At 41.8% G+C, this 27,064-nt stretch overlaps 1 protein-coding gene across 3 annotated transcripts in view; it reads right to left on the bottom strand.

Annotated features, from left to right (window-relative positions):
* Positions 1–27,064, bottom strand: part of DTNBP1 (dystrobrevin binding protein 1) — a 184,457-nt gene that overhangs the window by 134,278 nt on the left and 23,115 nt on the right. For all 3 annotated transcript variants that reach the window (XM_067568343.1, XM_067568344.1, XM_067568342.1), the window contains exon 6: positions 13,570–13,702. In XM_067568343.1, coding sequence (XP_067424444.1) covers positions 13,570–13,702 — 133 coding nt within the window. The remainder of the gene's footprint in view (positions 1–13,569; positions 13,703–27,064) is intronic.

The following is a 27,064-nucleotide window of genomic DNA, read 5'->3' as shown; positions in this document are numbered from 1 at the left end:
TGTTGCAGTTGATGACATCACTAGCACCTGAATGGGGGGAAAATGCAGCTCCTTGCACCACATTAGCTGTTAACTTTCACAACTATAGCAGGGATGATGCAGTACCTTCAGGATTTTATCTTGGATCTTGATAAGCAAATGATGGAAAATATGTTTAAAAATAAAATTGCTGAGAAGCAATTTATAACTTGCCTAAACACACATTGTGTGTTATGAATTTAGGGTTGCAAATATTATGTATATTCTTGTTTGTAAAAGCATTTCAGCTTAGCTTTCAACTTAATAGCAATATGTTAGACTGCTGTATTGTGACTGACTTTTTGTTCATCACAGAAACATTTGTTCATTGGTTCCCACTTACTAGTTACATAGTAAGAATGAATTAACTGCGTGTGTTTTAATTCTAAAAATTCATATGTGATGTAATTTCTCTCCCTCCCTCCTCTCCCCCCCCCTTTTTTTTTAAATAATTACTCTTTCATTGCTACCTACTCTTTCCTTGAAGACAAAGTAGTGAAACGTCAGTTGTTCCTGCTGGGACTGTGGTGTAGAACTTGATGTTCTTCTTTAAGTAGGTGTCCCACTGCAGGTATGCATGAATCTCATGCGTGAGAGATCAAGCTATTCTGAATAGCAGTATCTGTCAGGGCCACAAATGCCCCGTGTGCCTTCTTGTGTTTCCACGTCAGCATATAAAGGACAGAGGGGCCACAACCCTCCCCCTCAGCTGCCTGTTACTACCTGTGACAGTGAGATAAAGCTCAGTGAGTGTTTGACTCAGTAGTCTTCTTTGAGCTTTCCACTCATTCCAAATGATGCATGCACATATGGGCGCATGGAAATTCTTCACTTCCCTCATTTGTTAATTCTTTTAATCTGAACATTCCAAAAAAAAGGAAAAAGATGAGGAGACCCTGTGTGCAGTGTGGCAAGGCACTTCATGCGCCCTGAACATCCTTGTGCCCTGCACTAAATGCAAAAAAGAGTAGAATGGACCACCTGCTACTCAGTTTCCTCTCCATCGCAGAATCCTGGTTGTGAAAGGACTTCTAAATAGAGGGTATGGAGGACGGATCATGAAATCTACATATAGAAAATATTTCAAAGAACTCCAGTTACTGAAGAGGTAAGTAAATTTCCTTTCTCCTTTGAGTAATTGTCCATATGCCCATTCCACTTATGGTGACTCCCCAAGCAGTGAACCAGTGCAATGGAGGTGGAAGTTCAAGAAAACAGGGAATGCAAAACAGCCATCCAAATACAGTATCTGATCCAGAGGCTTCAATGATAGCACAAAGCTTTATAAATGTGTGAACAGAACCCCATTTGGCTGCTTTACATATGTCCATAAGCGTTTTTCAACAATGCTGCTGAGGCTGCCTGAGCTCTGATGGAGTAAGCTCAGAGAAATAGGAGGCTCCACCTTAGCCAACTCAAAACAGGTTGTCACAAGCCTGGTCTATGCGGGCAACTTAGGTCGACTTTAAGTCGACTTACTTACACCCGCATCTACACTGGCACCACTGTTAATTTGAATTACGGTGTCTCTACAATCGACTTAATAAGACCACCTCTGCAAGTGGCGTAGTGCCTAATTTGAATTTGTTAAATCGACTTAGTGTAGTGTAGACACAACGTTACTTGAATCAAATTAATTGACCTTCAGAATGTATCCCACAATGTCCTGTTATGACCGCTTTGGACAGTCGCACAGTGCTGCTCAATAGTCACGCTAGCAGGAAAAGTCCCCTCCCCTCAAGCACCGGGAAGATTTGAATTTTCATTTCCTGTGCTGCCAGCGTGGAGAGAGCTTTGTCACTGTTCTCCGCATGGCTACTGCAAAGCCCAAACACGCTCCAGCATGGAGTCGACCAGAGGTCTTAGATTTCATCTGGCTGTGGGGCAAGGAGTCCGTTCTGGCTCAGCTCAGAGCCAGCAAAAGGAATCTGGACACTTATGGGAAAATATCCCTGGGCATGCTGGAGAAAGGACACAAGAGGGACGCTCAGCAGTGCCATGTGAAGATCAAGGAGCTGCAACAGTCATATCAGAAAGCCAGGGAAGCTAACACCTGTTCTGGCTCCTCGTCCAAAAAAATGCCGGTTCTACGATGAGGTGCATGCAATTCTTGGTGGCAATCCCACCATGGTGCCTCCCCGCAGCTTCGACACCTCCGCTAGGTCACAGTTCATGATCAATGATGAGGACTCCGTGGACGAGGAGGAGGAGGAGGCTGAGGAGAGCAGGGTGCAGAAGAGCAGGGAGTCCGTTTTCCCAGAAAGTCAGGACTTATTCCTAACCCTCGAGTAGTCCAGCAGCACACAGGACAGCACAAATGATCCCGTGGAAGGCACATCTGGTGAGTTTTTTTTTCTTCTTAGCATTTCTGTCCCTTTACATTGGGTGGGGAGCATGAAGGGGATCTCAGGCGTTTCAGTGACTGTACTGGGGGATTACCCAGGGATCAGTTTTTTTATGCGATGACAAATACTACGTTTATCAGTTGATATCTCAAAGAAGCTTTCATGTATGTAATCTGTTATCCTTCGCAAAACTTTTCAGGCGAAGGCTGCCTTGTTCCTCCCTCCACGGTAGGATACTTCGCTGCAATGAAGGTAGCCTGCATCATGGAGGAACATGGCTGGTACCCTGCTGCGTCCAGCAAATCTGTTTTAAACGGTCTCCCCCCCACGCTATCCACAGTTCCTCACTGTAAGGGTTTAAAATACAAGCAGAGCTTCCCCCCCCCCCCTCCCCCTCCCGTTCTCCTCAGATCCTCTCTGAAATGTCACAGCAAGCAGACCATTCTGGGACTTCAGGAACGGAATAAGTCTCTGTTTGCACCCTGTGCACTGCATGGAGATTATTGTCTACATTGTATCACGGGAATCATTTGATACATTTTTTCAGGGGATCAGTGTCTACATTGTATCATGGGAATCATTATCTAAATTGTTACATTTGTATCATTTTCTTCACCATGCTAACTGTGGCTACCTTGTTATTTTTCTTTCATTCTGTAGACACCTCCGCACTGGACCGACCCTTAAGAAATGCTGCAGATAGACTGTCTCAGATTAGAAAGAGGGGGGTGGGGGGAAAGCAGAGATGACATGTTTGGTGAGTTCATGAACGCCTCAGCTGCCACAGATACAGAGCAAAGAGCGTGGAGGCTGACCTTATCCCAGAATATGGACCGGGGCAGGGAGAGTCACCGAGAAATGATGGAGCATGATCGCAGTACCACGCAGGAAATGCTGTGAATCATGCGGGACCAGGAAGACATGCTCCAGTGGCTTGTAGAGCTTGAGGAGGAGCAGAGGCAGGACAGAGTCCCGCTGCAGCCCCTCCATAATGCTCCTCAACCGAGGGCTTTGACGACCTCCCCCTTCCCCTGGCCATAGGAGAATGGCCAGGCTGCAACACATGCTCGCTTCCACCTGGTGAAGGCGAGCAGAAAGCAGCAGGGGACACGCTGATAGCTGGCCAGCAAGCTATCAACCTACCCCTTGAGACCGTGAATGAACACTCACCCCCCATCCCCTATTACTTGAATGTTAAGAAATAAAGTTTTGCATCATTTCAATACATTTCTTTATTAAATCATATCTTCTTCAGGAGGGATTTGGAGGGCACAGATATTGATGGGGGGTGGGAGGGTGTTCAGCAAAGGCAAACAACATACAGGAACAGAAATCGGTCCTGCATCTCATTGCAGAACCTGGTTTTCAAAAAGTTTCCCTAATGCAAAGAGCTCTGCGGTTAGCGCTCAGCGTAGTGCTGGCATCTGGCTGCTCATAATTGGCGGCCAGTCTTTCTGCCTCCATAGCCCAACCCTGGGGGAACCTCTCACCCTTCGTTTCACACACATTGCTTGCTGTGTTCTTCATAGATATCACAGAAGGGAGGTACTTCTCACTCATGTCCAGCCTAGTGAGGAGACTCCTCCATCTACCCTTTAAACGCCCAAAGGCACATTCTACAACCATTTTGCAACTGCTTAACCTCTTATTAAAACACTCCTTGTCTCTGTCAATGTGACCGGTGTACCGCTTCGTTAGCCAAGAGAGCAAGGGGTAAGTAGGATCCCCCAGGATCACTATGGGCATTTCCACACCCCCGATGTGAATTTTTTGGTCAGGGAAGAAAGTGCCCGCCTGCATCTTAGAGAACAGCCCCAACTTACGAACTACACAAGCGTCATGCACCTTCCCAGACCATCCCACACAGATGTCAGTGAAGCGACCCCTGTGATCCACAAGCCCTTGCAGGACCACAGAAAAGTACCCCTTGTACTCAGGCGCTAGGTGGGCGGGTGCTAAGATAGGGATGTGCGTCCCATCAATGGCCCCCCCCACAGTTTGGGAACCCCATCGTGGCAAATCCCTCCACTATGTCCTGCCCATTTCCCAAAGTCACTAGCCTTCATAGCAGAAGTCTATTTATGGCACTGCACCCCTGATTCACGGCTATGCCCACTGTAGATTTACTGACTCCGAATTGATTCCCAACCAAGCGGTAACAGTCGGGGGTTGCCAGCTTCCAGAGAGCGATGGCGACTCTCTTCTCCATCTTCACAGCTTGTCTCAAGCAAGTATTCACGTGCTTCAGGGACGGGGCCAGCTCCGAGCACAGTTTGAGGAAAGTTGACTTTTGCATACGAAAGTTTTGCAGCCACTGATCATCATCCCACAGCTGCATAACGATGCGGTCCCACCAGCCTGTGCTTGTTTCCCTGCACCAGAAGCAGCACTCCACAGACTGCAGATGACTTGTTACAACCTGCAGCAATTGGGAATTGTTCTGCTCGATGTCTTGTAGCAGGGCAGCCTCGGTGGCATCAGTGTTGTCTCTATTTCTAAAATAATCGATAAGCCGTGATGTATTTGTCACGCTCATGCAGAGTTGAGCTGGCTCTATGTCTCTGCAGCGATGGCGATCACGGGGAGTAAAAAAACGGCGCGAAAATACTTCTCCTGTTTGTTGGGGGAAGAAGTGTTGCATCCTGGGACGATGATACTCATTCCAACAGACACCGCGGTTAGTTGCACTCTGGGATAGCTACCCACATTGCACTGCTTTCTAATTCGAATTAAGACTGGTCAGTGTAAACGCAAGAGACCAGCGCAAACAGTGTAGTGTGTACATGCTGCTGTGATTTCTAAAAATTGGCTGCTGAAAGTCGAATTAAAGAAAGTCGACTTCCCGTGGCAGTGTAGACATAGCCTCAGATATCCATCTCAACAGTCTCTGAGGTGAGCTGGGTTTGCCTTTCATCCTCTCCAGGATGGAAAAGTCTGAGCAAAGATCAAAAATATATTCTTTTCAGATAAAATGTGAGATTAGAAAGGCTGTGGCCAAAGGCCAAGTGGCAACCACAGTATTCTCTCTTGATAAAAATCAAGTCATTGTGCTGTGACAGTGAGAAACTAAAAGAAACACAGAATATGCAGTTATGGAAAGACAGAATGCATAGTAATATGTCCAAGAATATAAAGTGCAATCAAACTATAGAGAATTTAAGGAAACGTAAGAGCACTAGGACTCCTGCAGACTTGCCTCCCTCTGTATCTTTTGGAAGAGGATAATAGCTAGCTTGATTTGTATTCTCCACCCCACCCACTTAAACTCTTTTGCGAAAATGTGGCCACAGATACTGTTAATGATTACAGACCTCTCAAACTGTTTGTTAAAAAGGTTTGCATTAAGTCATGGAAGGATGACTATGGTGCTGGATGCCACTCAACACTCAGATCTAAGAAAATGTTAGTTAAACTTCAGGATATCATTAAAAACAACTCCTTCAATATTTAAGGGTATTATCTGTCTTCAAGCTTGGTAACTCTGATCCCTAAAGAGTAAATCTTCCCTGGTAGCTGAGACCTCCCAAGGGAAGCCAGATCCCTGCAGCCACGACATCTTCTCACCATGACCACTGTAGCTGTTGACCATGAAGTAGCATCCACCACATCAAGTACAGCTTGTAAATTGGTCTTGGAGACCAGCTGACCTTCATTCACTGAAAGAAGAGAACTCTTCTTACATATCTGGAAGCAGTTTATCCATGAATACTGCAAAATTTTCATTTATTTAAATAACCACAATTTGCCACAAAAGCATGGTAGTTTACAATTCTAAATTTGACAAGTAGCCAATGAATAAGATTAATGGCCAAGTAAATCCAGTCATTTTTACTCATGTTCTTTTGGTGTATCATATTTTACTGATGGCCTTTTAATTAGCAACTGTCACTACTAATGATGATGCCTCCAGGTACATATAAAAACTAAGTCCCCCTTGACGAAACCTTGTATTTCTTATCTGCCTTGCAGGAGGTAGGGACTTCTGTGGCCAGAGTCTGTCAAATTATTTTTGCTAGATCCTTAGTAATCTCATTCACAGGGAGGGCTACTGGGCCAGATGAGGTAGACTGTAGACTATGAACCACCTTATGGGTCAGTTTCTGAACTTCCTTCATAGGAATTTTTGGGAGTCAGACACTCTTAAGGAGGTTCTTAAATCCCTTGAAGTCAGCCAGCTGGAATGTACTGGAAGAGACCACAGCCTTGTCAAGGGATGACTATGACTTAATAGTGGAATTCAATAAATCAGTTGAACGAGACAGGATATCCCCTAGTTAATCCTCAGGTTGGACGGAAGTTAAGCTGGCTGTTGCTCAGGAGCAGCCTATGTATCTGAGTGTGACATTACCCAGGGTATACGCTGGAATGATGGACAGCTGTGTCCCCTCAATTCTCCAGCGTGGACTGCCTTTTACCCTGCTTCACTGTGAGAGCAGCCACTCCTGATCTGCTCTCTCTCAGCCTCCAACATGTAAAATCGCACCCAGCTAAAGTGCTATAGTCAGCCACTCATGAATTACATCACAAGGCAACACCAGCAACCTCCCAGTCACAAACTTTCCCCCCAGAAATGTGCACCTTGTACTGCCTAGCACCCTCCTGGACAGGACTAGCTCATATAAAGGCCATCATTTATTAATAGAAAATGATATGCACAAATCTTGTTACCCTAATGGAGTTTCCCCCCAAGCACTTAAATCCAAAAACACACTGGTTTATATAAAACAAAACACAAAACAAGACAAATTTATTAACTACAAAAGGACTGATTTTAAGTGACTACAAGTAATGAGGCACATAAATCAGAATCGATTACAAATTAAAAAAAGGTAAAACGCAACTAACACCTAGCTTAACAAGCTAAGTGAATACAAAGCAAAGGTCTTTCTCACCACATGTTCCAGCAGTCTTACTGGCTGAACCTTTTTCAGTTAGGAACCCTCCCCCCAGTCCAATGCTGCTTCCTTTCTTCTTTGGTTGTTGATGATGCCATGGGTAGAGAGCAAGGAAGAGATGATTTACCCTCTTATAGCTCTTTGTCGTCTTGCGCAATAATCATCACCAGCTAATGTTCGGGAATTCTGTGTGGCCAGGAACCTTAAACTGCTTCTTTGTCAAAATGCAGATTTTTTTTTGGTTTTCTTTTGCCTACACCCTCTCTCTTGCCCAAAAGGGGCACTTAATCAGGTGGTGGTCCATTTGAAATCGTTGACACCTGACTGAGGTATTGACTAGTCTTTTGTCTCTGGGGAACTTGTTTGTGACTGCTCTCCAGAACATGCAGGAACATGTCCTGGAAATATCATACGGTGGAATCTTATACCTTTACATAAAATGTTGCCACACATTTTACCAGGACAATAATGATCAGCGAATCTTAAGTTTTCAAATGATACCTTACACAGTATGCTTTGTACAAAATGTAATATTGTCTTCTAAAAGGGGTGAACACAGGGGTACAGACTGTCACAGTGAGTTATAGATGGAGGAGTTTTAGGAGACAGAGGTCTGTTCAGGTAATCCTCCCTTCCATCAGAGATTTATGGCCCCCAATAAGACCACATAGATGTTGAGGGGTAAGTGCTTGTTGGCTATGGACAGGAACCAGGGTCTGTGCCCAGCTCCATGAACACCATAGTATCTGTTGTGAGAACAGTCCCTAGATCTACTACTTGAGACAGAAGAAAGTGGAGAAGACGTGGATGCTGATTACATGTGGGAGTGCCCATCTTCTCACTATCATTTGATGCCATCTGAAGAAGACAAAGAAAAGAAGCACTCCAATTCGACTGGTGGGGAAGAAGATATAAGCATGAATGATAGAGCCATCAAGATACTCAGTACTTCAATGAGAGCGATCTGGTGCCATAAGAGACACCATGTGTTGTCAACAACAATGGCAATGCTTCTTCCTGCAAGACTCAGATATCTCAGTGCTGTGAACATCACTGCTACAGAGTTCACCCGCTGGGTCAGTGCTAAAGAATCCTTTGCTAACAGTGCCAATTTGGCTGGTCCTGGAGACACTAGTCTTCAGTGGAGGCAGTACCAACATAGCAAAGCAAGAACACGAAGGTACTGCACTTCAAGATTTCTCAGCATATTGTTTTGGTGCCAAAGACTCAGTACTGTGGAGGCATTGAGCTTCAGCAGTAACAACCCAAGCCACAAAGTCTCAGAGGCAGAATGGTGCAGGGAAGCCACTCTTCTTTTTGAGGACATCTTAGTCGAGGGATCTACCTCTAGGACTACCCAATCCCTATATCTTCCTGGTCAACAAAGTTATGACTGAAGTAGGGAGCCTGAAGTATGGGAATTATGTCTGGGGATGTGATAGTGGTGGTTGGAGTGGGACTATCATATGCCCCAGAGTCTGAAGCAGGCCATACTGACTTAACTGCTGAGCGTCTCTACCTTTGCAGGTCCTTGCAGTGAAGACTTCTAAATGGCACATTTCCAAGGAATGTGCGATTCCTCCAAGCAAAATAAGCATGTTAAATATCCATTATTAATGGGCATAGCACAGTCATGAGGTGAAAATAAAACAATCCTAATAAAAAGTATCAAAATGACAACAGGCAACAACTAACAATATAGTTAACTACTCTATTTGCAACTTGAGAAAAAATGCCAGCACTGCATTAACAGCAAGCCACTCTGCCTTGAAGCCAGGAAGTGGTGAGAGAAACAGAAGTTGGAAGGCCTGCTCCACCCTTTTTTACCCTCAATGTGGGGCACAAAGATATTCAGGATGCATGCGCGCAGTCCCAAAGGACACTGCTGGTCAAAAAAGACTCCAAATTTGGGTGCATAAGGCACGCGTAAACCATAAGCTGAATGGGAATATGGACAATCACTTGACAACATAACCTTAAAGATAACAGCCTTCCATCACCCCCTTTACCAAACTACACACTCCTAACACAAAACACTTCAGTAAAAGGATGTGTGAAGAAGGACAGATTGAAGGGGACAGAGCTGAGTTTGCTTTACCACAACTACCATGGAGGATGAGATGATAAATTTTTCATTTCCTTGCTTTTGTGGGTTTATGTCAGGTATGGTATCCAACTTTAACTGCTTCACAGCTAAGTTTTTATATACAATTATAATGGTAACACTATGCTACCAAACTTCTGATCAGAAGAGATATAATGTGTGCATCATGTTGAGAGAGCTTAGAAAAACAATGAAGCCTAATAAAAATAGCAAAACTCTAAAGTCAAGAGTGACCAAATTTTAAAACAAAACAAAAACAAACAAAAAACCCCCCAGACTCTGCAGAGTGGTTATTTAAGCATATGGGGGACACAGAAGAGATGCCTATCCATAGAACAAAGAAGAAAACAGGAAAACAAGAAAAAACGGAATGGTTAATTAGCAAGGTAAAAACTTATTCAAGCCAAAAGAGAGCCTTCAGAAAATGAAAATCCAACTCCCATGCAGCCAACAGAAGTATAATCTACAGCAGCGGTGGTACGCATACCACCGGTGGTACTTATGAGAAGGCTGGGTGGTAAGCGAGCTGTACCGCGCCGCCGAATCCGCCGCCGGAAATGCCCTCCCGCCCGGCCTTGCGAAACTTTGCCGCCGAAAATGGAGAAACGGCGGAAGGGTTTTGGCAGCGGGTATTGTTTCCCCCATGTAAGCTGCCGCAAGTCTTTCCCCGCTGCCGCGAAACCTCGCCACAAATCCCTCCCGCCGCCGCCGCAAAACCCTGCCGCAGGTCCCCTCCCTTTTTTTCCCCCGAGTGGTACTCGGGTCGGGTACAGTCAGGTCAAGTGATACCACTTGACCTGACTGTACCTGGCCTGAGTGGTACTCGGGGAAAAAAAAGGTTGAGAACCGCTGATCTACAGCATGAAGAGGCTAGACACATACAAACAAGAGAAGTATCATCTACAGCATAAAATGGCTATTAAGAGGTAGAGGGAATTTGATACACAAATAGCCAAAGTCAAAAAACAAACAAGAAATTATTTAAGTATATCGGAAACAAGAAGCCTGTGAAAGAATTACAAATCTGACCTGAAAACAAATTTCACTTTTCAGGTTTATTACGTTTAAAAACGATTTTCCCCTCAGTTAAATGTCTCTTTACAATGTCCCCAGATAGACAAAAAGTTAGTCCTACCAAGGATTACAATAATGTTAAATGATCATCTCCCAAAAGAGATTACCCTACTAACAATAAACCTAGAATTTTAGATTTGTTCTAAGTAAGAATAGCCTCCTCCCTTCATCTTTCTGCTGGCTCTGTTCTTAAAGCTTGCATTGACATTAGAGAACAAGAAACCTACCTGTTTTTCAAAGAACTTCAAGAGCAACAGTCCTATCAATTTCAAACCCCCAAGTAATAAATATTTGAAACCAGATAATGAACAGCACATCATGCACACATGTTCCCAATCACAGAGACTGTGCCCCAAATTTTGTTGTTGACAGGTCACTCAGCCCAGCAGCTGTGTGATGGTATTTAATTGTCTATGTTATACCAGTCTCCCCTAATTTTGGAAAAAAAGTTAGTGAACTATCAAAAATTATTTTTAAAGAGAAATGTGCAAATCAATGAAGTGTGTGGTTGTTTACTAACATCTGGAACCAGTAGTAGAAGATTAATTTGAGCAAAACCTTTGAAGTTTTCTTATTCCTGCCAAATGCTACTGCCTTGTCATCTGAAATTTACCTGCTGATTTCATCAGCGGTCAGATTTTAGGTTTTTCTACATGGTTATTTCTGATTGTTTTACTGCACTATTATTCATTTTGCATCAGGGTCCAATTGTACAGAGGGCTGTACAAAGAGAGACAGTCACTACCCTCTCTTGGGCCTTAAACCTGCAACTTGTTGCATGCAGGTATATTCATGTGCCCACATGAAGTCAATTGCAGGATCAGGGCCTAAACAGACAAACATGCATACAGTTACAAGTCAGAATCAAAACTTCAGACAGCAATGCTCTGATTAGTTTATCAGGCTCTGAAATGCATTACAATCAAATAATTAAGTATCTTGCAGTAGTAAACTTTGAAACAGTGACAACACACAATGGCAAAAAATAAAAGTCATCTGTTTGATATGGAATAGATTTGCTCTATTAAATAAGGAGGTCTATTTTTGAGAAGTAGTTCCCGTAACTACTGTGAAATGGATTTTAATGATTTAATGTTGACCTAAACCATTACTTCTTTCCATTCTAAATTTTATAAAACAGTGGGATCTCCCAAAACACTACCCTATGCATAAGGCAACTAATTAAAAAATGGTTTACAGCATTCATCCATTATTCTGTGTTTGTTTGTTTGTTTTGGTCACACCTGACCAAATAACTAATATCATTCAATCAATTCACTGTTGGCATGCCAAGCCAGTGAAGCTATTTATAGAACAAATTGATGGCTGCTTAGCAAATTTAGATTATTTTTCAACACCTATCAAAATAAATTATTTCCACCAAGAGAATTCTTTGGAAAAAAAAAATACATGCATGCAACACACACACTAAATAAAATCCTCTCAGAAAGCATCAGGATTAATACAATTAACTGGATGTAATAATCTGCTTCTTTACATACAAGATTTTAAATATTTGTGTAACAAGTTAACTAGTATCTGGGAAATGGTAGAGACTGCCACTGTTCAGCACTATACCGGCCAAGAAGGGTGGTGATAAAAAAACCTGATTGGATAATATTGCCTCAACATAAGAAAAATGATGCTTTTGTACTTAAGAGACTGGTATAAAAATCAGGAGATCTGGGCTCAGTTCCTGACTCTGCCACAGATTTCCTGTGTGACCTTGGACAAGTCATTTAACCAATTTGTGACTCAGTTCCCCATCTACTTAATTTAAATAAAGCTTTTTTCCTCTCATACTTGCCGTTTTTATTTAGGCCTCAATCCTGCAAACACCTACATGTATGCTTAACTTTACTGTCACAAGTAATCTCATTGAAATCAATGTGGCACCTTACAATAATAAAGTTAAGCACATGTGTAAGCATTTGGAGGATCAGGGTTTTAGGAGAGTATGTTTTTTGCAGCAGGGACCATCTCTCACTATGTGTCTGTAGAGTGTCTAGCTCAACGGGATGCTAATATCAGTTGAAGACTCTTAGCACTACCAAATACAGGAATAAAACAATTATGTTTAAAAAAAAAGAAATCTAATAGAAACATGATTTTTTTCATGTTTAAATAGAAGACTTTTTAAGACACTCTCCTGACAAGAGTCAAGAACCAGAAAGTGATTAGTTATTTCTAATGTCTTTTTTTTGTTTTTTTTAAAACTCCTACTTATTGCTACAAGTAGAACCCTCTTTAGGACAGTCAGTGTAAAACAATGATAACTGCACAGTGCTGGCAGCAATGGCCAATTTGGGGAGGACATTTATTAGAGGTAAAAGGTGGGTAAGAGAAAAAAGGTTCTACTTTGTGGATTAGAAAGTATGAAAAATACAAATGTGGGATAAAAACAACTTTTTTAAATGACAGTTAATTGAATGTTTTCTTTGTGCAGTTTTTATTCCTATTGCTTACTACAAGCAACAACTGAAATTCAGAGGAATCATTCTACCCACATCTGAACACTAATTATACACTTTGTTTTTCCAAATCCATACGCTAACACAGGGGTGGGCAAAATATGGCCCACAGGCCAGATCCGGCCTGTCTAACTTTTTCTGTCTGGTCCACCGGCCAGCCATGCAGCAGCGCTATATGCTGGAGCAGCAGGCAGCTTTCAGCCAGTCGATGACCTGAAGCAGGAAGTTCGGGAAGTGACCAACAAGAATCACTAAACTGCCCGACGCTCCAGTTGCCAAGGTAACTGGTGTGTTGGGCAGCTTAATTTCTCAGCCAGTTGCTACCCGAAATTCCTGCTTCCAGTCATCGATTGGCCGAAAGCTGCCTGATGCGCTAGTGTCATGTGGCCCATGAGACTTACCAGAATTCATGGAGTGGCCCCTCTGCAAAAATTATTGCCTACCCCTGCTCTAAACAGAGAAGCAACAAATATGTTAAATGAACCTACTGTAGATCACATCAACTGTCCCAGATAACTCTTGACATTTATAAATTATTTAACAAAATGGATCACATTCTAGAAGGAAAAGCACCAGGATCATTTTACATGGAGAATTAAAGGTTTATAAATGCTATAGCTATTTTATTATGTTAATATTCATAGCATTTGTAGTTTAGTTACCTTTTTGTCTTCTTGTAGTTTTCCAGCTGTAATGCCTGCATATGTTTATATTTTTCCAATTCACACTGTCCACATAGGTGTTCAAGATGCAACAGATGGTTCTCCATTTCCTTAAAGTTTACCTCTAGCTGGGCTGTAAGAAAAACAAAAATATGAAGCTGGGCTAATATTTATGAAAGGTATACAACATCTTTTTTCCCCAGAAACAATGAGTCACAGAGACAAGTATTAAAATTGCTTAATATGGTAAAATTACGCACACAGGCAAGAGAGGCACAGTAGACTTCCATGTTACAGCCATGGTTAAGTTGCCCCTTGTGGTCAGGTACCAGGCTGCTTTATTGGACTCAACCTTTGGATCCCATGTGCTTTTAAGCCTACTAAATCGGAGAAGAATCCACACATTGCCTTAATCCAGTCTCTCAGGCACATTCCTATGGTCCAGATTCTTGGGATGTGGTATCACAGCCCACATGACCTTGCCCCAAGACCCATGCTGACCCCTCTTACCCCCAGGACTCCCTAGTAGCTTAACCATGCTACTACAGCTCCATCTGCATTGGTGCTCATATTTACAGTTTAAATTATTGTGGACCTTATGGCAGCTAAACCAAACAGAATACATAAGACTTTGTGAAGAAATTTCTAAACCACAGTTTATTTAAGGACAGAGCACAAAAGTTACAAATCTAGGCTAAAAAACATCTGCACATAAAACTCATCCCCCTCCACTGTCCTCATCACTCAGAGTCTTTTGGGTTTTGGTTAGTGTCCTTCTAGGGTTTCAGGACCTTCCTCAATCCCAGTCCACGTATTCAGTCTTCTCTTTCTGTTCAATGGATGGCAACAGCCAGAGATTCAAGATCTGGTTCTTAAAGTTCTAGCCCCTTTTGTCAGGTGACCTCCTAAGCAACTTCAATATCTGCCAGTTCAGCCCTAGGTTCCAAAGTGAGAAGACTAATACATCTGGACTCCAGCCAGAGTAATGTACTAGGGAAGACCCATTAAAACGAAGGACGATCAAGGCTGAGGACTCTTGCTGGGTTTCCCCATCGTTAGAAGAAATCCCTTAACCTCAGAGAGGGGCTAAGACTTCAAGGGTGTCCTAGCCCAGGATGAAGACTACACTGCAGAAGTGAACATACAGTATAGGTTACAATCAAAATGAAGTTCACAGAACAGAATGGAGTTTGTATATAGTATCTGTATCATTTTGCCACAATGGGTAAACAGGCTGCTGACCAGTCCCTCCCAATCCTGGAGGGACAAAGAATCCTAAATGTGGTAGGAAATGAGGGCAGAGAGAACTCAAGCAGCATTTAACTCTAGCAACCTAATGCAGATCCTAACCATTTTCCCCCTTTGCTCTGGGGTCGTTGAGGGCTGCAGTAGCCCTCATGCAACAACAATAAGTGGGGAAGAAAGTCCAGTGAAGTGGTTTAAAGATGAAATCTCCTTGCGTTTGGATGCTCAGGAGAAAGGACCATCAGGCTCAAAGCATCCCTTTCATCTTGTCTGGCTGATAGCTTCATTTTCACTGTATTAAGTTGGGGACTCTCTTGGGCTATACAAGCTTTTCAATTTTCTTGGCTATCACTCAGTCAAAAATTGCTAACTCAATTGCTCACTAGGAGAGCAGGGAGCTACCATTTCTCAAACAACTCACCAGCATGCCATATACGGCAGTCAGATTGTGTGGTGTTCAGCATGGTTTCTGCCCCTGACTACGGAGCATAGGAAGCTAGCCACAGGCGTCTACGCAGCAGTCTCAAGGAGGGAATTTCAGGATTCATCTAAGCATATTTCAAGCCCAGAAGCATTGCAGAGCTATTGAAGTTTTCTGCACTGCTGATGTTACTAGGACCAGGAGCTGATAATTTGTAAAAGAAAGCAGTTTTCTTTATGTTGCTTCTTTGTACGTACGTTATTTCTTGAATCTTGCTTCATTAGGAAGACAATTGTTACAACAGTTAAAGACTTTGAACACATTTTTTCTGGAAAAATATTTTCACTCTGTTAGTCCTAAAAGATTAATATGTATTTGTCCATCACACTCTATGCTTCACAAATCCTGGTGTATGCTTTTAAATTACATAGCTTGAAACTGTATGTATATAGATCCGTAGGCTCCATCAATGAGTTTCAACAGTAACACCTCAGAAGGAAAAAAAAATTGAAATAAAAAATACTTATGTAAGGGCAGTGTTTTGTGAAGTGTGCAGTCTGCCACCCTGCAGCATCACCCCTAGAAACAGGAGGGAACTGTATATACGCCTCAGTTGTTCTCTGGAGTCTCAGCTTTCATTTAATAAAAAAAGTCAGTCTCTAGTTATGGTTGCAGAAACCATAAAAACATTACCCAACTGTCACTAATGCAAGGATGCCTGTCTCAGTTTGTAAAGAGTCTAAACAATAGCTCTGTAGTGTCAACTGCCCCATTCATTTCCATGGCTTCTAACTCAAATGTCAATGACAGGGCTTTAAATGTCACTATTGTTAACTCTTTTACTGCTCAAAGTATGGAAGAAAGCAGAAGAGTATTAAGAGAATCTACACAATCTTCTCTTAGGCCACGTTTCCACTACAAAATTATGTCAACCTAACTTACATTAGTGATGAGATTCAGCCCAGACTGAAAACCTTTCCCATTTTGCTGTACAAGTAGTTCAGAGGGAGTCCTTTCTGCTGTTAAGATTTCTCGGCCATTTTGGTAGAGGGCAGACTTTTGTCCCCACATTGCTCACTCAGAGATCATCCAAACCAGGAGGTGAAGAAATTGTGAATTGGGGTGCTCTGGTTCTAAAACAAGAGATCATCAACCAAAAAGTAGAGCTGTGGCTGGTCAAATTGAGAGTTGATGTAGATACGTGTACCAGTACTGCTTTGGCTAGGGAGAGGCTATGAGGCTTAAGATTGCCTGGTCTCTTTTTAGCCTCCTGATTACCCTCACAATTAAGAGAATTGGAGGGAATACATACAGCAGATTATGCTCACTCAACCAGGGAAGCAAAGCATCTGTTATGGAGCAAGGGCTGTGACAAAACTTTGGGCATATGTTGTTCAGAATAGTTGCAAAGAAGTCTACTACCGGGTATTCTCACAAACAGAAAAATCCCTTGCAGAATCTCCTTTACTGACTGCTCGTCATGGTCTATGAAGTATCTGCTGAGGGAGTCCTCTATACTATTTATCACTCCTAGGAGGTGAAATGCGTTTAGCAATATGATGTTGTTTATGCAAAAATTCAACGTATTTTTGTTGTGACGTGATCCACTTGTGGATCTAGCACCTCCCTGCTTGTTCAAATAAAACACAGCAGCTTGTTGTTGGTATGAACTCGAATCACCTGATTCCTGACTGTTGTAATGAGATCTCACAGGCGCAGTGAATGGCTCAAAGCTCCAATGAATTTATATGGAGGGAAGACTCTTGTAACATCCATGATGCATGAGACCTAAAAAGTTGCCCCAGATGGGCAGTCCAGCCCATGATGGATGCATCTGTTACAAGAGACATTGTTGGCTCTGGTAGTAAGAGCCCATTTGCAGATATTCCGAGGATCTATTCACCAATTAACGGCCTGAAGCACTTGCACAAGAAAACAAATCAGCATGTCCAGACAGCATGTGCTTGGATGGTATACTGAGTGAAACCAGGCCTGCAGACACCTAAGGTGAAGTTTGGCATGCTGACCACGTACATTCACAAGATTATATGACCCAAAAAGCTGAAGGCAATAATGCATTACTGTCCTCTGGTCAGATTTGGGTTTTTCACATAGGAAGACTGTGGACTGAAATCTGTTTGTTGCAAGGAAAGCCATCATGGGTATGGTGGCGAGTTCTGATACTATAAGATATATTTGTTGTGTTGATAGTAATGTCAATTTCTCTACATTCAGCTTCAGCCCTAGATGAGAACAGATCTTTGATAAGAATGCTGTTTTGAACATTTCCCCTTGACATTCCTTGTACTAATCAATCATTGAGGCAGAAAAATATGTGCACTCCAGAATGGTGCATATGGGCCACTACTACTGTCATATATTTGGTGAACACCCTCAGAGCTGAGGAGAAACTGAAGGGAAGCACTGTGTACTAGCAGTGCATGTTTGCAAAAACAAATCAAAGACATTTCCTATGGCTTGGATGGGCTGTCACATGAAGGTGTGTGTCCTGAAAATTGGAAGCAGCATACCAATCTCCAGGAATAGATAACACACACAAGGATAACCATCCTGAATTTTATTTTGTTGATGAACCTATTCAGCTTTCTTACATCTATAATGGGCCACAGATTAATTCTCTCTCTGTGAAATCAGGAAGAAGCAGGAATAAAAACCTCTCTCTCTTTGTAGGTAAGGAACTTTCTCTATTGCTCTGAATTCCAAAAGAGACTGCACTTCCTGAAGTAAAATCATCCTTATGAGAAGTCACTGAAAAGGGATGGGGAAGGAGAAGAAAATGAACTAGGTGAGGTAACCCTTCTTTACTGCGCTGAGCACCCATTTGTCTGACACTAATTTCTGTAAAAGAGAAATGCTGTGACAATTTGGGGTTCACCCAGACCAGTAAGGGATCGTATGTATCTGCCTGTCCTGTAACCCTGGGTGCTTCTGCGGAGTGCAACTTTGGCTCAGAGCCCTAACATTAGCAGCATGTTCACAGCACAATGGCCTCACCCTGACTTCACCAACTTGGTTACTTCTTGCAGGGTGACACCAATAGCCATTCCAATCCCAAATTCCCGAAAACCACGCCCCTTGTAGTCTCCAATCCCTCTCACTGGATCCTCACATAAGTTATCAAGTTCACTGCCTCCAAAGAGAGAATGCACACCAGCCTGATAGATTACCTCATGATTTTACTCTTTAGTTCAATATACAGCAATGAGGTGGTTTTGTAAAAGTAAAACAAGTTTATGAACAACAGAACCTAGATTTCAATTATACCAAGTAGAAACAATAGGGATAGGAATGGTTACAAATAAACAAAAAGTAAAAACATGATTCTAAGACTAAAATCCAACTTAAACTAGAGTCTTTTGTTCAAAGTAATTTTCTAACCAGTCATTCTTCTAGCATGGCTGGCCAATCTTTAGAATCATAGAACCATAGAGTTAGAAGGGACCACAAGAGTCATCTAGCCTAACGCCTGCCAAAACGCAGGATTTTTTTTTAAGCCAGGTTCCATCACAGAGCCCAAAGCTCTTGGTTTCTGTGTCTCCTCAGGTGACGGAAACCCCAAAGTCTGCCAGTAGTTCCTTCCATCGAAAAGGATATCTTTGGCTAGATCTACACTATAAACTTACATCAAATGAAGTTACATCAGCATACAACCGCCGCAGTTAGAACATTGCTTGTGCATATGCATATTTGGCTCTTTGAGCTGCCAGTGCCCTTACTCACCAGGAGTGCTTGTATCGATGCAGAGCACAATGCTCTATGGGTAGATATCCCACTGTGCAACTCACCACCATCCAGCACACTGTCTTTTCGGGGAGTTCTGAAAACGCACAATGGGGCCAAAACGAGTCATGTAGAGATGACTGGGAGTATGTGGTCAACTTCCCTGTGTGCATCTGTATCCCATAATTTCTGCACTTTTTCAAAATCCCACAAACCCATGCAGCCCTCCTCATTGTCCACCATCTCTGACAGAAGCATGGAGCCTGCACAGCTTTTCACTATTGTCATGAGCATTGAGAGCACAGGGCATATGATCATGGAGCATTTGCAAAGCTGCAAGAACCACCAAATGAGTGGAGAACGTGATGATTCCTTGGAAGACAGACTGCTGTGGGACATAACGAGAATCAATTCTAGGTTGGTGGTGGTGTTCCTGGAGCAGCTGAAGATGGAGGAGTACTGCTTCTGAGCCCAAGAAACAAGCACTGGCTGGTGGGATTGCATCATAATGCAGGTTTGTGGTGACAAGCAGCGGCTGCAGAATTTTCAGATGTGCAAGGCAATATTCTTGAATTTGTGTGATGAGCTCACCGGAGCCCTCCAACACAGGTACACCAAAATGAAAGTTGCACTGACAGTGGAGGAGCAAGCAGTAAATGCACTGTGGAAACTCGCAATGCCAGATTCCTACAAGTTAGTCAGGAATTAATTTGGAGTCGGGAGATTCAACACAGAGGCTGTTGTATCACAAGTGTGCAAGGCTTTCAATCATCTCCTGCTATGCAGAGCTGTGACTCTCACCAACGTGCAGAATATGGCAGATGGATTTGTAGCAATAGTGTTTCCAAACTGCAGTGAAGGGACTGATGGCATGTATATCCTTATTTTGATACAAGACTACCTTGCCACTGAGGACATCAATAGAAAGGGCTACTTTTTCTATGGTTATGCAAGCACCAGTGGATCACCGGGGATGCTTTATTAACAGTGTGGGCTGGCCGGGGAAGGTGCATGACTTTCTTTCCTGACCGGCAGATTACCATTGGGAATGCTGAAATGCCAATGGTGATCATGGGCCAGTCAATTACCAGCTCAGTAGGTGCAGAATGATGGGTGAATGTGCTTTTGGTCACTTGAAGGAATGCTGGCATTGTTTACTCACAACATTAGACCTCAGTGAGAAAAATAACCCAATAGTTATAGCTGCCTGCTGTGTCCTGCATAAAGAGGTATTATAATTTCTGTGAAACAAAGGGGAGATGGAGCACTGTCATAGTACTTTTTATGCATACATCTAAAAATGCTTCACAAAAAGAGGTATTATTTCTATTTCAGAGACGGGAAAACAGAGCCAAAAAGTCTTGTCCAACGAGTTGCCCAAGGTCATCCAGCAGGCCAGTAGTAAAGGTGGATGTTTGGTTATATTAAAAATACATTTATGTTATTGTAACCTCATCCTCCCTTTCTCTTCCACACCCCATCCACTATTTGTTTCAACCCACCTGTTATGTCTTAGCTTTTAAAAAATAGCTTTGGGGCAGGGACTATCTTCTACTTGATGTCTGAACAAGAGCTAGCAAAACCGACCCCAACCTGGCTGTGTAACACTCAGGAACTTCTCCAGTAAAAGTTTCCCAAGAGGCATGGTGTTACAAACCTGTACCTGTGAATGTAGAATTATTCACAGCAGTTTGAGGAGTTCCTACAGATGCTTGAAACTGAAATATAATGTGGGAGTATTAGCCAGGATTTAGTGTGGTAATGAAAATGGGTTGGTAACAATAAGTGCTCAAGTGCAAATATGGAATCTTTAAAGCTTCTTTGGAGTAAACATGCATTAAGACAAAAATTAGGTATTAGAGAGGTTTAGAAGATTGTACTGAGACAAGTAAAATCAAGAGAGTCTGAGTACATTGTTTTCCATACTCCAAGTATTTTTGGTCATTTTTAAAATCCAAGGAGACTGTTCAGGTACATCCTGAGGGCTGGTACAGCTGGCACATGGGGAAGCAGCACACACAGCTCAATCTTTTATGACTGTTGTGCCAGAAGACAAACCATGTTGTGTCTTGCTATGTACAGAAACATATCACAATGATGGGATTATCTGAAAGGCCATCCCATTTCAACACAAGACAGGAAAAGAATTAGAGCAACTGTTTTGGTTTTTTTAATGTAAAGATTATTTCAATCTTCTATGACTGAAGTTATTAATACCAAATTATGTTTTGTCTTGTAAATACCACAGCAATTATGCTTGAGATTTAAGTTCTTAATTATATCTCACTGAATTCTTCAGTGAAATTGAACTCATTAGGTCTTATTGTTAGAATCCAATTACTTTTAATTCTATATAAAAATGTAGGACCACACAGAAGCTTTATGTTCAAGAAGCACTCAGAATCCTAGATAATACTTTTTAAAAAGTATTCATTATTAAACCAAGCAATTGTATAATTATTTTGGAGTCTAGATTTCTCACACATCCCCCCCCCTTTTTTTTTTTGGAACAAAAATCATTTTAGTTTTACAACTTGTTAATGGTTACTAAGTCATATATATCTATATTTTAATACTTCCAAAAAGTTACTTCACAGAATAAAGCATCACAGAGAACCAAGCAAGATGTCCAATTCTAAAACCAATATAAAAATTGTTGAAAAAGCTTTCAGTATTTAAACTTTTTATGGTAACAGATACTGGTTTCAGTTTTGCAGGAAACCACTTATCATTTTAGGAAACTGCAATATATAGATTTGATGTCTGACCTTTAGTGGTATCAAAGGTCAGTCATACTAGTTTTGTACTGTATTCATCAGTAGGCTGAAAACAGTTTTAAAAAGTGACAATATGACAAATTAACTTAATCACTCAGTCAGTAAGAAAATTAAAGTTCTTTAATTAAATAAAACAACAAGTACTTGTAAGCTAAATATGGCATAAAACCACATACCTTTCACCTTGAGGATACAGAATTAAAAACATCAATATGTAAAGGTCCAATTTAAAAAAAATTAAGTAGAAAGTGTGTAAGCATTTTTTCAAGCAAATATGAAAAAAGTTCTCTTTTGACAATCTGGCCATTTGCAGGTATAAAAAAATTCAATACACATTGCTCTCAAGACGGAGACAGACACTAACCTCAGAGTACATGTATACTATATAGTAGAACCTCAGAGTTATGAACTAACTGGTCAACCACAAACACCTCATTCGGAATCAGAAGTACGCAATCAGGCAGCCAAGACAAATATTGTAGAATACAGCACTGTGTTAAACAAAAAATACTAAAAAATGGAAAGTTTTCAAAAAAGATTTGACAAGGCAAGGAAACTGTTTCTGTGCTTGTTTCATTTAAATTAAGATGGTTAAAAGCAGCATTTTTCTTCTGCATAATAAAGGTTCAAAGCTGTATTAAGTCAATGTTCAGTTGTAAACTTTTGAAATATTTTGTTCAGAGTTATGAACGTTTCCCAAGGTGTTCATAACCGAGGTTCTACTGTATATCAGACAAACGCCTGCATAAACACAATATCCCCTTTAGTGGAATACTTTTAAAAATCTCATGCTTGTAGCACTTCCAATGACTACTAATTTCAGTTTATGGTAGAAAAATATAAACTTTTAAAAATGCAGTTCGCTAGTAGTAGCAGATTTGATACTAAATATAGCTTAAAGTTTTGTCTGAGTACTTTCCAAAAATTGCGGGAAAAGCCATTTTTGTGTAGATGTTAAGATCACCAGAAATGATGGACATCAAGTGCGCTAGCTTGGGTGTTTTATTCAGGTCACATATAAATATACAATTTCAACTTCACATACTGACATAAAATAGTATAACAAGTGAACCTCATTGATACACACGTTTTATAACATTGTAATAAGTGACCTACCCCATCACCTAGCAAAGATTTCACAAAGACATGATTAAAGTATTCTTCTATTTCTGGTAAGTCTAATATTTTGTGAAAACAAACATTTACAGTACTAACTCATGAAGTATAATAAACCACAATTTTAAAAATAAATCAAAGTAAACTGATGCATTAACTTTTGCTTAAATAACCACTCACTAATTTGCAAAATTCACCAATACACAACAGGTCTCCCACAGAGTTATTTAGAGTGAGGTACTTTTTACTAATATTCTTCCTGTATTAAAAGTAGAGGAGATCAGATAATAAAACCATGCAATGAGAATGAGAGAGAGAGAGAGACACACACACACACACACACCAGCAACAATCAGGAATTTCTAAGTAGCAGTATTTGAGCAGCCTCTTGTGGGAGCTCAAGAAAACACACAATGCATTTACTAGCGCAAAGAGCAGGGATATATATTTTAATCTTAGAGCTCTCTAGAGAACAACAATTCAGTTTTACAGCAGCTTTCAAGATTTTGAAACTTGTGTACATTCCACTGTGATGAAGGAGATTTTCTTAATGGGTTTTCTACTTTAATAGTTTGCGTGAGTATTGTGCGTGTCTCAGTTTCCCCATGTGTGGCATGTTTAACAAGGTGGGGGAAGAGGGTGTTTGTTGTTGTAGAGGACCAGGTGTGTACTCGCCTAGCACCCAGGACCCCAGACAATGGCCTAGAGATTAGGTATTCTAGCAACTGGTGAGGCCCACCCCATCTTGGAAATCAACTGGTTCTGGCCAGTGGGAGGACAAAGGGCTGAGGAGACAGGACCATGTCAACCTGACCAGCCAGGGTCCTCTAATAGGGAAACAAAGGATGGAAGAGAGAGGGCCCAAGTTACCTTTTGCCTGGGACTGAAGACAAAAGGACAAAGGAGGGGCTGTTGGGGAAGGTGGTATAGGAGAACTGACTGGAAGGAGGGGTCTTCTGGACTGGGGACTGAGAGAAGCCTGAGGGCCTCCTTGGGGGTGGGGGGACAGAACCAGATGGACAGTGCTTAGTGGGTCTTCCACATCCCAAACCAGGGCCCTAACCACCAGGGCAGGGCACCAGAATTTCTAGGTATGTCTACACTGCAGCAGCTGAAGCAACAACCAAAAACCACCACCATGACAACACTGCAAAAGTAAGTCTCAGGACTGGGTTAACTGACTCAGATTCACGCTATGGGGCTAGAAATGGTAAGTGTAGATGTTCCCACTCAGGCTAGAGACTGAGTCTGAGACCCATCCCACCCATTGGGTTTCAGACCCTGGGCTCCAGCTTGAGCAGAAACATCTACACTCCCCATTTTTAGCCCTGCGAGCATGAGTCACTTAACCTGGGCTCTGAGATCTTCAGCTGTTTTGGGGGTTTTTTTTTGGCAGCATAAATGTATCCCTTCCCTTTCAAGAGCAAGCAAGAACACATGGACCCTGACCCAAAAATCTTCCCCACTAGCATAATTTGTCAAAATTTTATTTTTCTGAAAATTTTGCAAACAGCCCTAATCCTTAGCCATAGTAAATACTAGTAAATTGAAAAGTAACTGTTGAAAAGTAACTCCCTTTTTTACCCTTACCTTCAGCAAACCCTACTGTAGGCAACTAGGTGCAGCATCCCAGAGAAGGTAAACAAGGAGGCTTTCTGAAAAAGGTACTGAAACAATACCTATGATGCAGCGTCAAGAGAATACTGAATCATGAAAATGCAAGCCAAAACTTCATATAGAAGCCCTACAGACCGCACAAAAAGGTCACTGTGTAAGTACATGCCATTAAGGTTGCCATTCCCACAGTTCAGCTGGTTCATAACTGAAGTGGGTTAGCCTGTAGATTTTTGACCAACAGCCATAAATAAATCTCACATTTGAAACCGGTGTGGTTTTAGCTGTTAGTACCCTGAGAGCCTGGCCAGCTAGGCTTATTTCACTATAGTTCTAGGGCTTTGGAGAAAAAGGCAGGCAGTGGTATTAACAGATGGAAGTTTGATCAAACTTTTGTCAGGAATTTGAGGGTGAGATTTAAATACCATCTTGTCTTTGTGAAAGTGAATGGGCCACCAGGTTGTACAGCTCAAACCCTCCCAGCCTAGGTAATGCCACCAAAAGTGGGACCTTCAATGGGGGCATGTAACCCGAAGAAAGCAACAGAAGAATCTTTCATTGTTTTAACATATTATAGTCCCAAAAATCAGTATGCTACTAGACAGAAGTATACAAATTTATAAGGCCATTTGAAATTTGTTTTATCAGGGGATGGTAAAACACTAGTGATCTAACTTATCCCTTTATAAGGAACAATACTGCAGCTAAATGAGCATTTGCAGTGAACAGAAAAAGTTGCCTTGAACAAACCATTTAAACCAGTTCCATTTGGCCATGTAGAGCTTCCTAGTAGAAGGCATTTAGATTCCAATAGAACTTCTTTTATCCCATCAGCCAAGCACAAGTTGGCATTTATTACCTTCTTAGAATAAGCATCTGTAGTTCCTTCCTCCCAGCTTCCCAGCCGACAGGTTAGGCAGTGCTAGATATTGGTTCAGGATAGATTCCTGAGGCACTTTGGTGTGTGTTGGGAATTTGAAAGAAGGTTCTTGTTACATTTAAATCAGTCTAAGAACCAAGACTTCCCAGTTAATGAGGAGATGACGACCACCATGGCTTGATCCTTCACAATCTTATTTACCATCTTTACTCTCAGGTGGGAAAGGAATAAAGGGGGTATTTAAGCCAATGTCTCAGACAAGAGGAACATATCCTATGCTTTCAAGCATCTCTTCATGTAGTACCTGTTTTGGTTTTCCAACTGGAGTTGGATGCAAATGTGTTCATCAACAGACTTTCAATATGACCTCTGATGCAGGAAAAGGCTAGAGGAACAAAACTACATTTGCAGTTACAATCATGTCTTACTGAGTCACCAGATTGTGAATTTTCTTTTTGGTGCAGAGCCTTGAGGAATAAAGTGAAAGCTTCTACCCAAGAAATGAATAAGGCTACTTCTCTAAGCAGTGCAGATGGTTTTCTGCCTTCTTAGCAGCTACATACATACCACATTTCTGAAAAGTAACGTTAGAAGTGTGGAAGTGAGCTTGATGGTACGCAGCATGAGACAGGTTATAATCCATGTCTCCTCCATGAGCCCCATCACTCTGTACTGACTGGCAAGCTTCTGTAAAATCAACATCAGGTAGCTGTTAAAAAACATTCAGAACAAATTCACAAGATGCTACTATTAGATCCTAACTAAGACCTTTATATGCTGATTTGCCGCAATTGCTGGCTGGAAGCAAAGCAAGAATTGTGCCATGTATCCACACAAGATCCACACTGGTCCAGGAGTGGAATCAGATTTTATCTTAGCAGAGGTGTGCTAATATTTGGCAAATCAGGCACTCTCTCTCTTCTGAAATAAAGAATATTTTGGATGGCAATTTAAATACAGACTTTTGAGAGAGCTGTAATTGGCTCATTCACTTGTTTGCTCAAAGCCTTATTTTGTACAACTGTTAGTGACGGGTGCTAGGTACTGTGTAACATGATGAGAAGGTTGTCAGACAAGGGAAGAACGCATGCCGTTCACTTGCAGGGAGGAATGATACAGCATTTGTGAATACCCATGTAGAAGTACAGTCCAAATGAGGACTCTTGGGGGGGAAAAAAAAAAGTTACAGAAAAATGTAGGGCTGGAAGGGACCTTAAGAAGTCGCCTTTCCAGCTTCACTGGGCAGTAAATACATTATTTTGAAGAGGCTCTTGGAGGAAAGATCATATGGAATGTGAGTGATCAGCTGTTGTGACCTGCACAGGATGCGCCATGTTTGTCTTTCTTCCAGAGGATAGAAGCAACTTCATCTGTATGAAGTGCAAGCTAGTCTCCATATTGGAAGAAAAGGTTAAAGGGCTAGAGATCCAACTATCAAACCTGCGTTGCATCAAAGAAAACAGACTTTCTGGATAGAAGTCACAATTTGTTACAGCAGACAGCATGTGGAAGAATCAGAGGGCAGAACCCCGGGGGAACTGAAGAACAGGGAAGAAAATTGGCAGCATGTGAACTCCAGAAGAAGAAAGGAGAACCAATATACACCTAGTGCAAACAGAGGCAAGCCATCTTTTTCAGGCTCTCCACACATGTACTATGGAGGAGAACAGTTTGGAAGATTCATCTAAGGAAAGGGATCAG

Source organism: Emydura macquarii, unplaced genomic scaffold (assembly GCF_026122565.2).
Source record: "Emydura macquarii macquarii isolate MOO-44397 ecotype Brisbane River unplaced genomic scaffold, CSIRO-AGI_Emac_v2 contig_2890, whole genome shotgun sequence".
Lineage (NCBI taxonomy): Eukaryota > Metazoa > Chordata > Testudines > Chelidae > Emydura > Emydura macquarii.
Note: the sequence above shows the minus strand (reverse complement) of the source record. Positions and strands in the feature narration are given on the sequence as shown.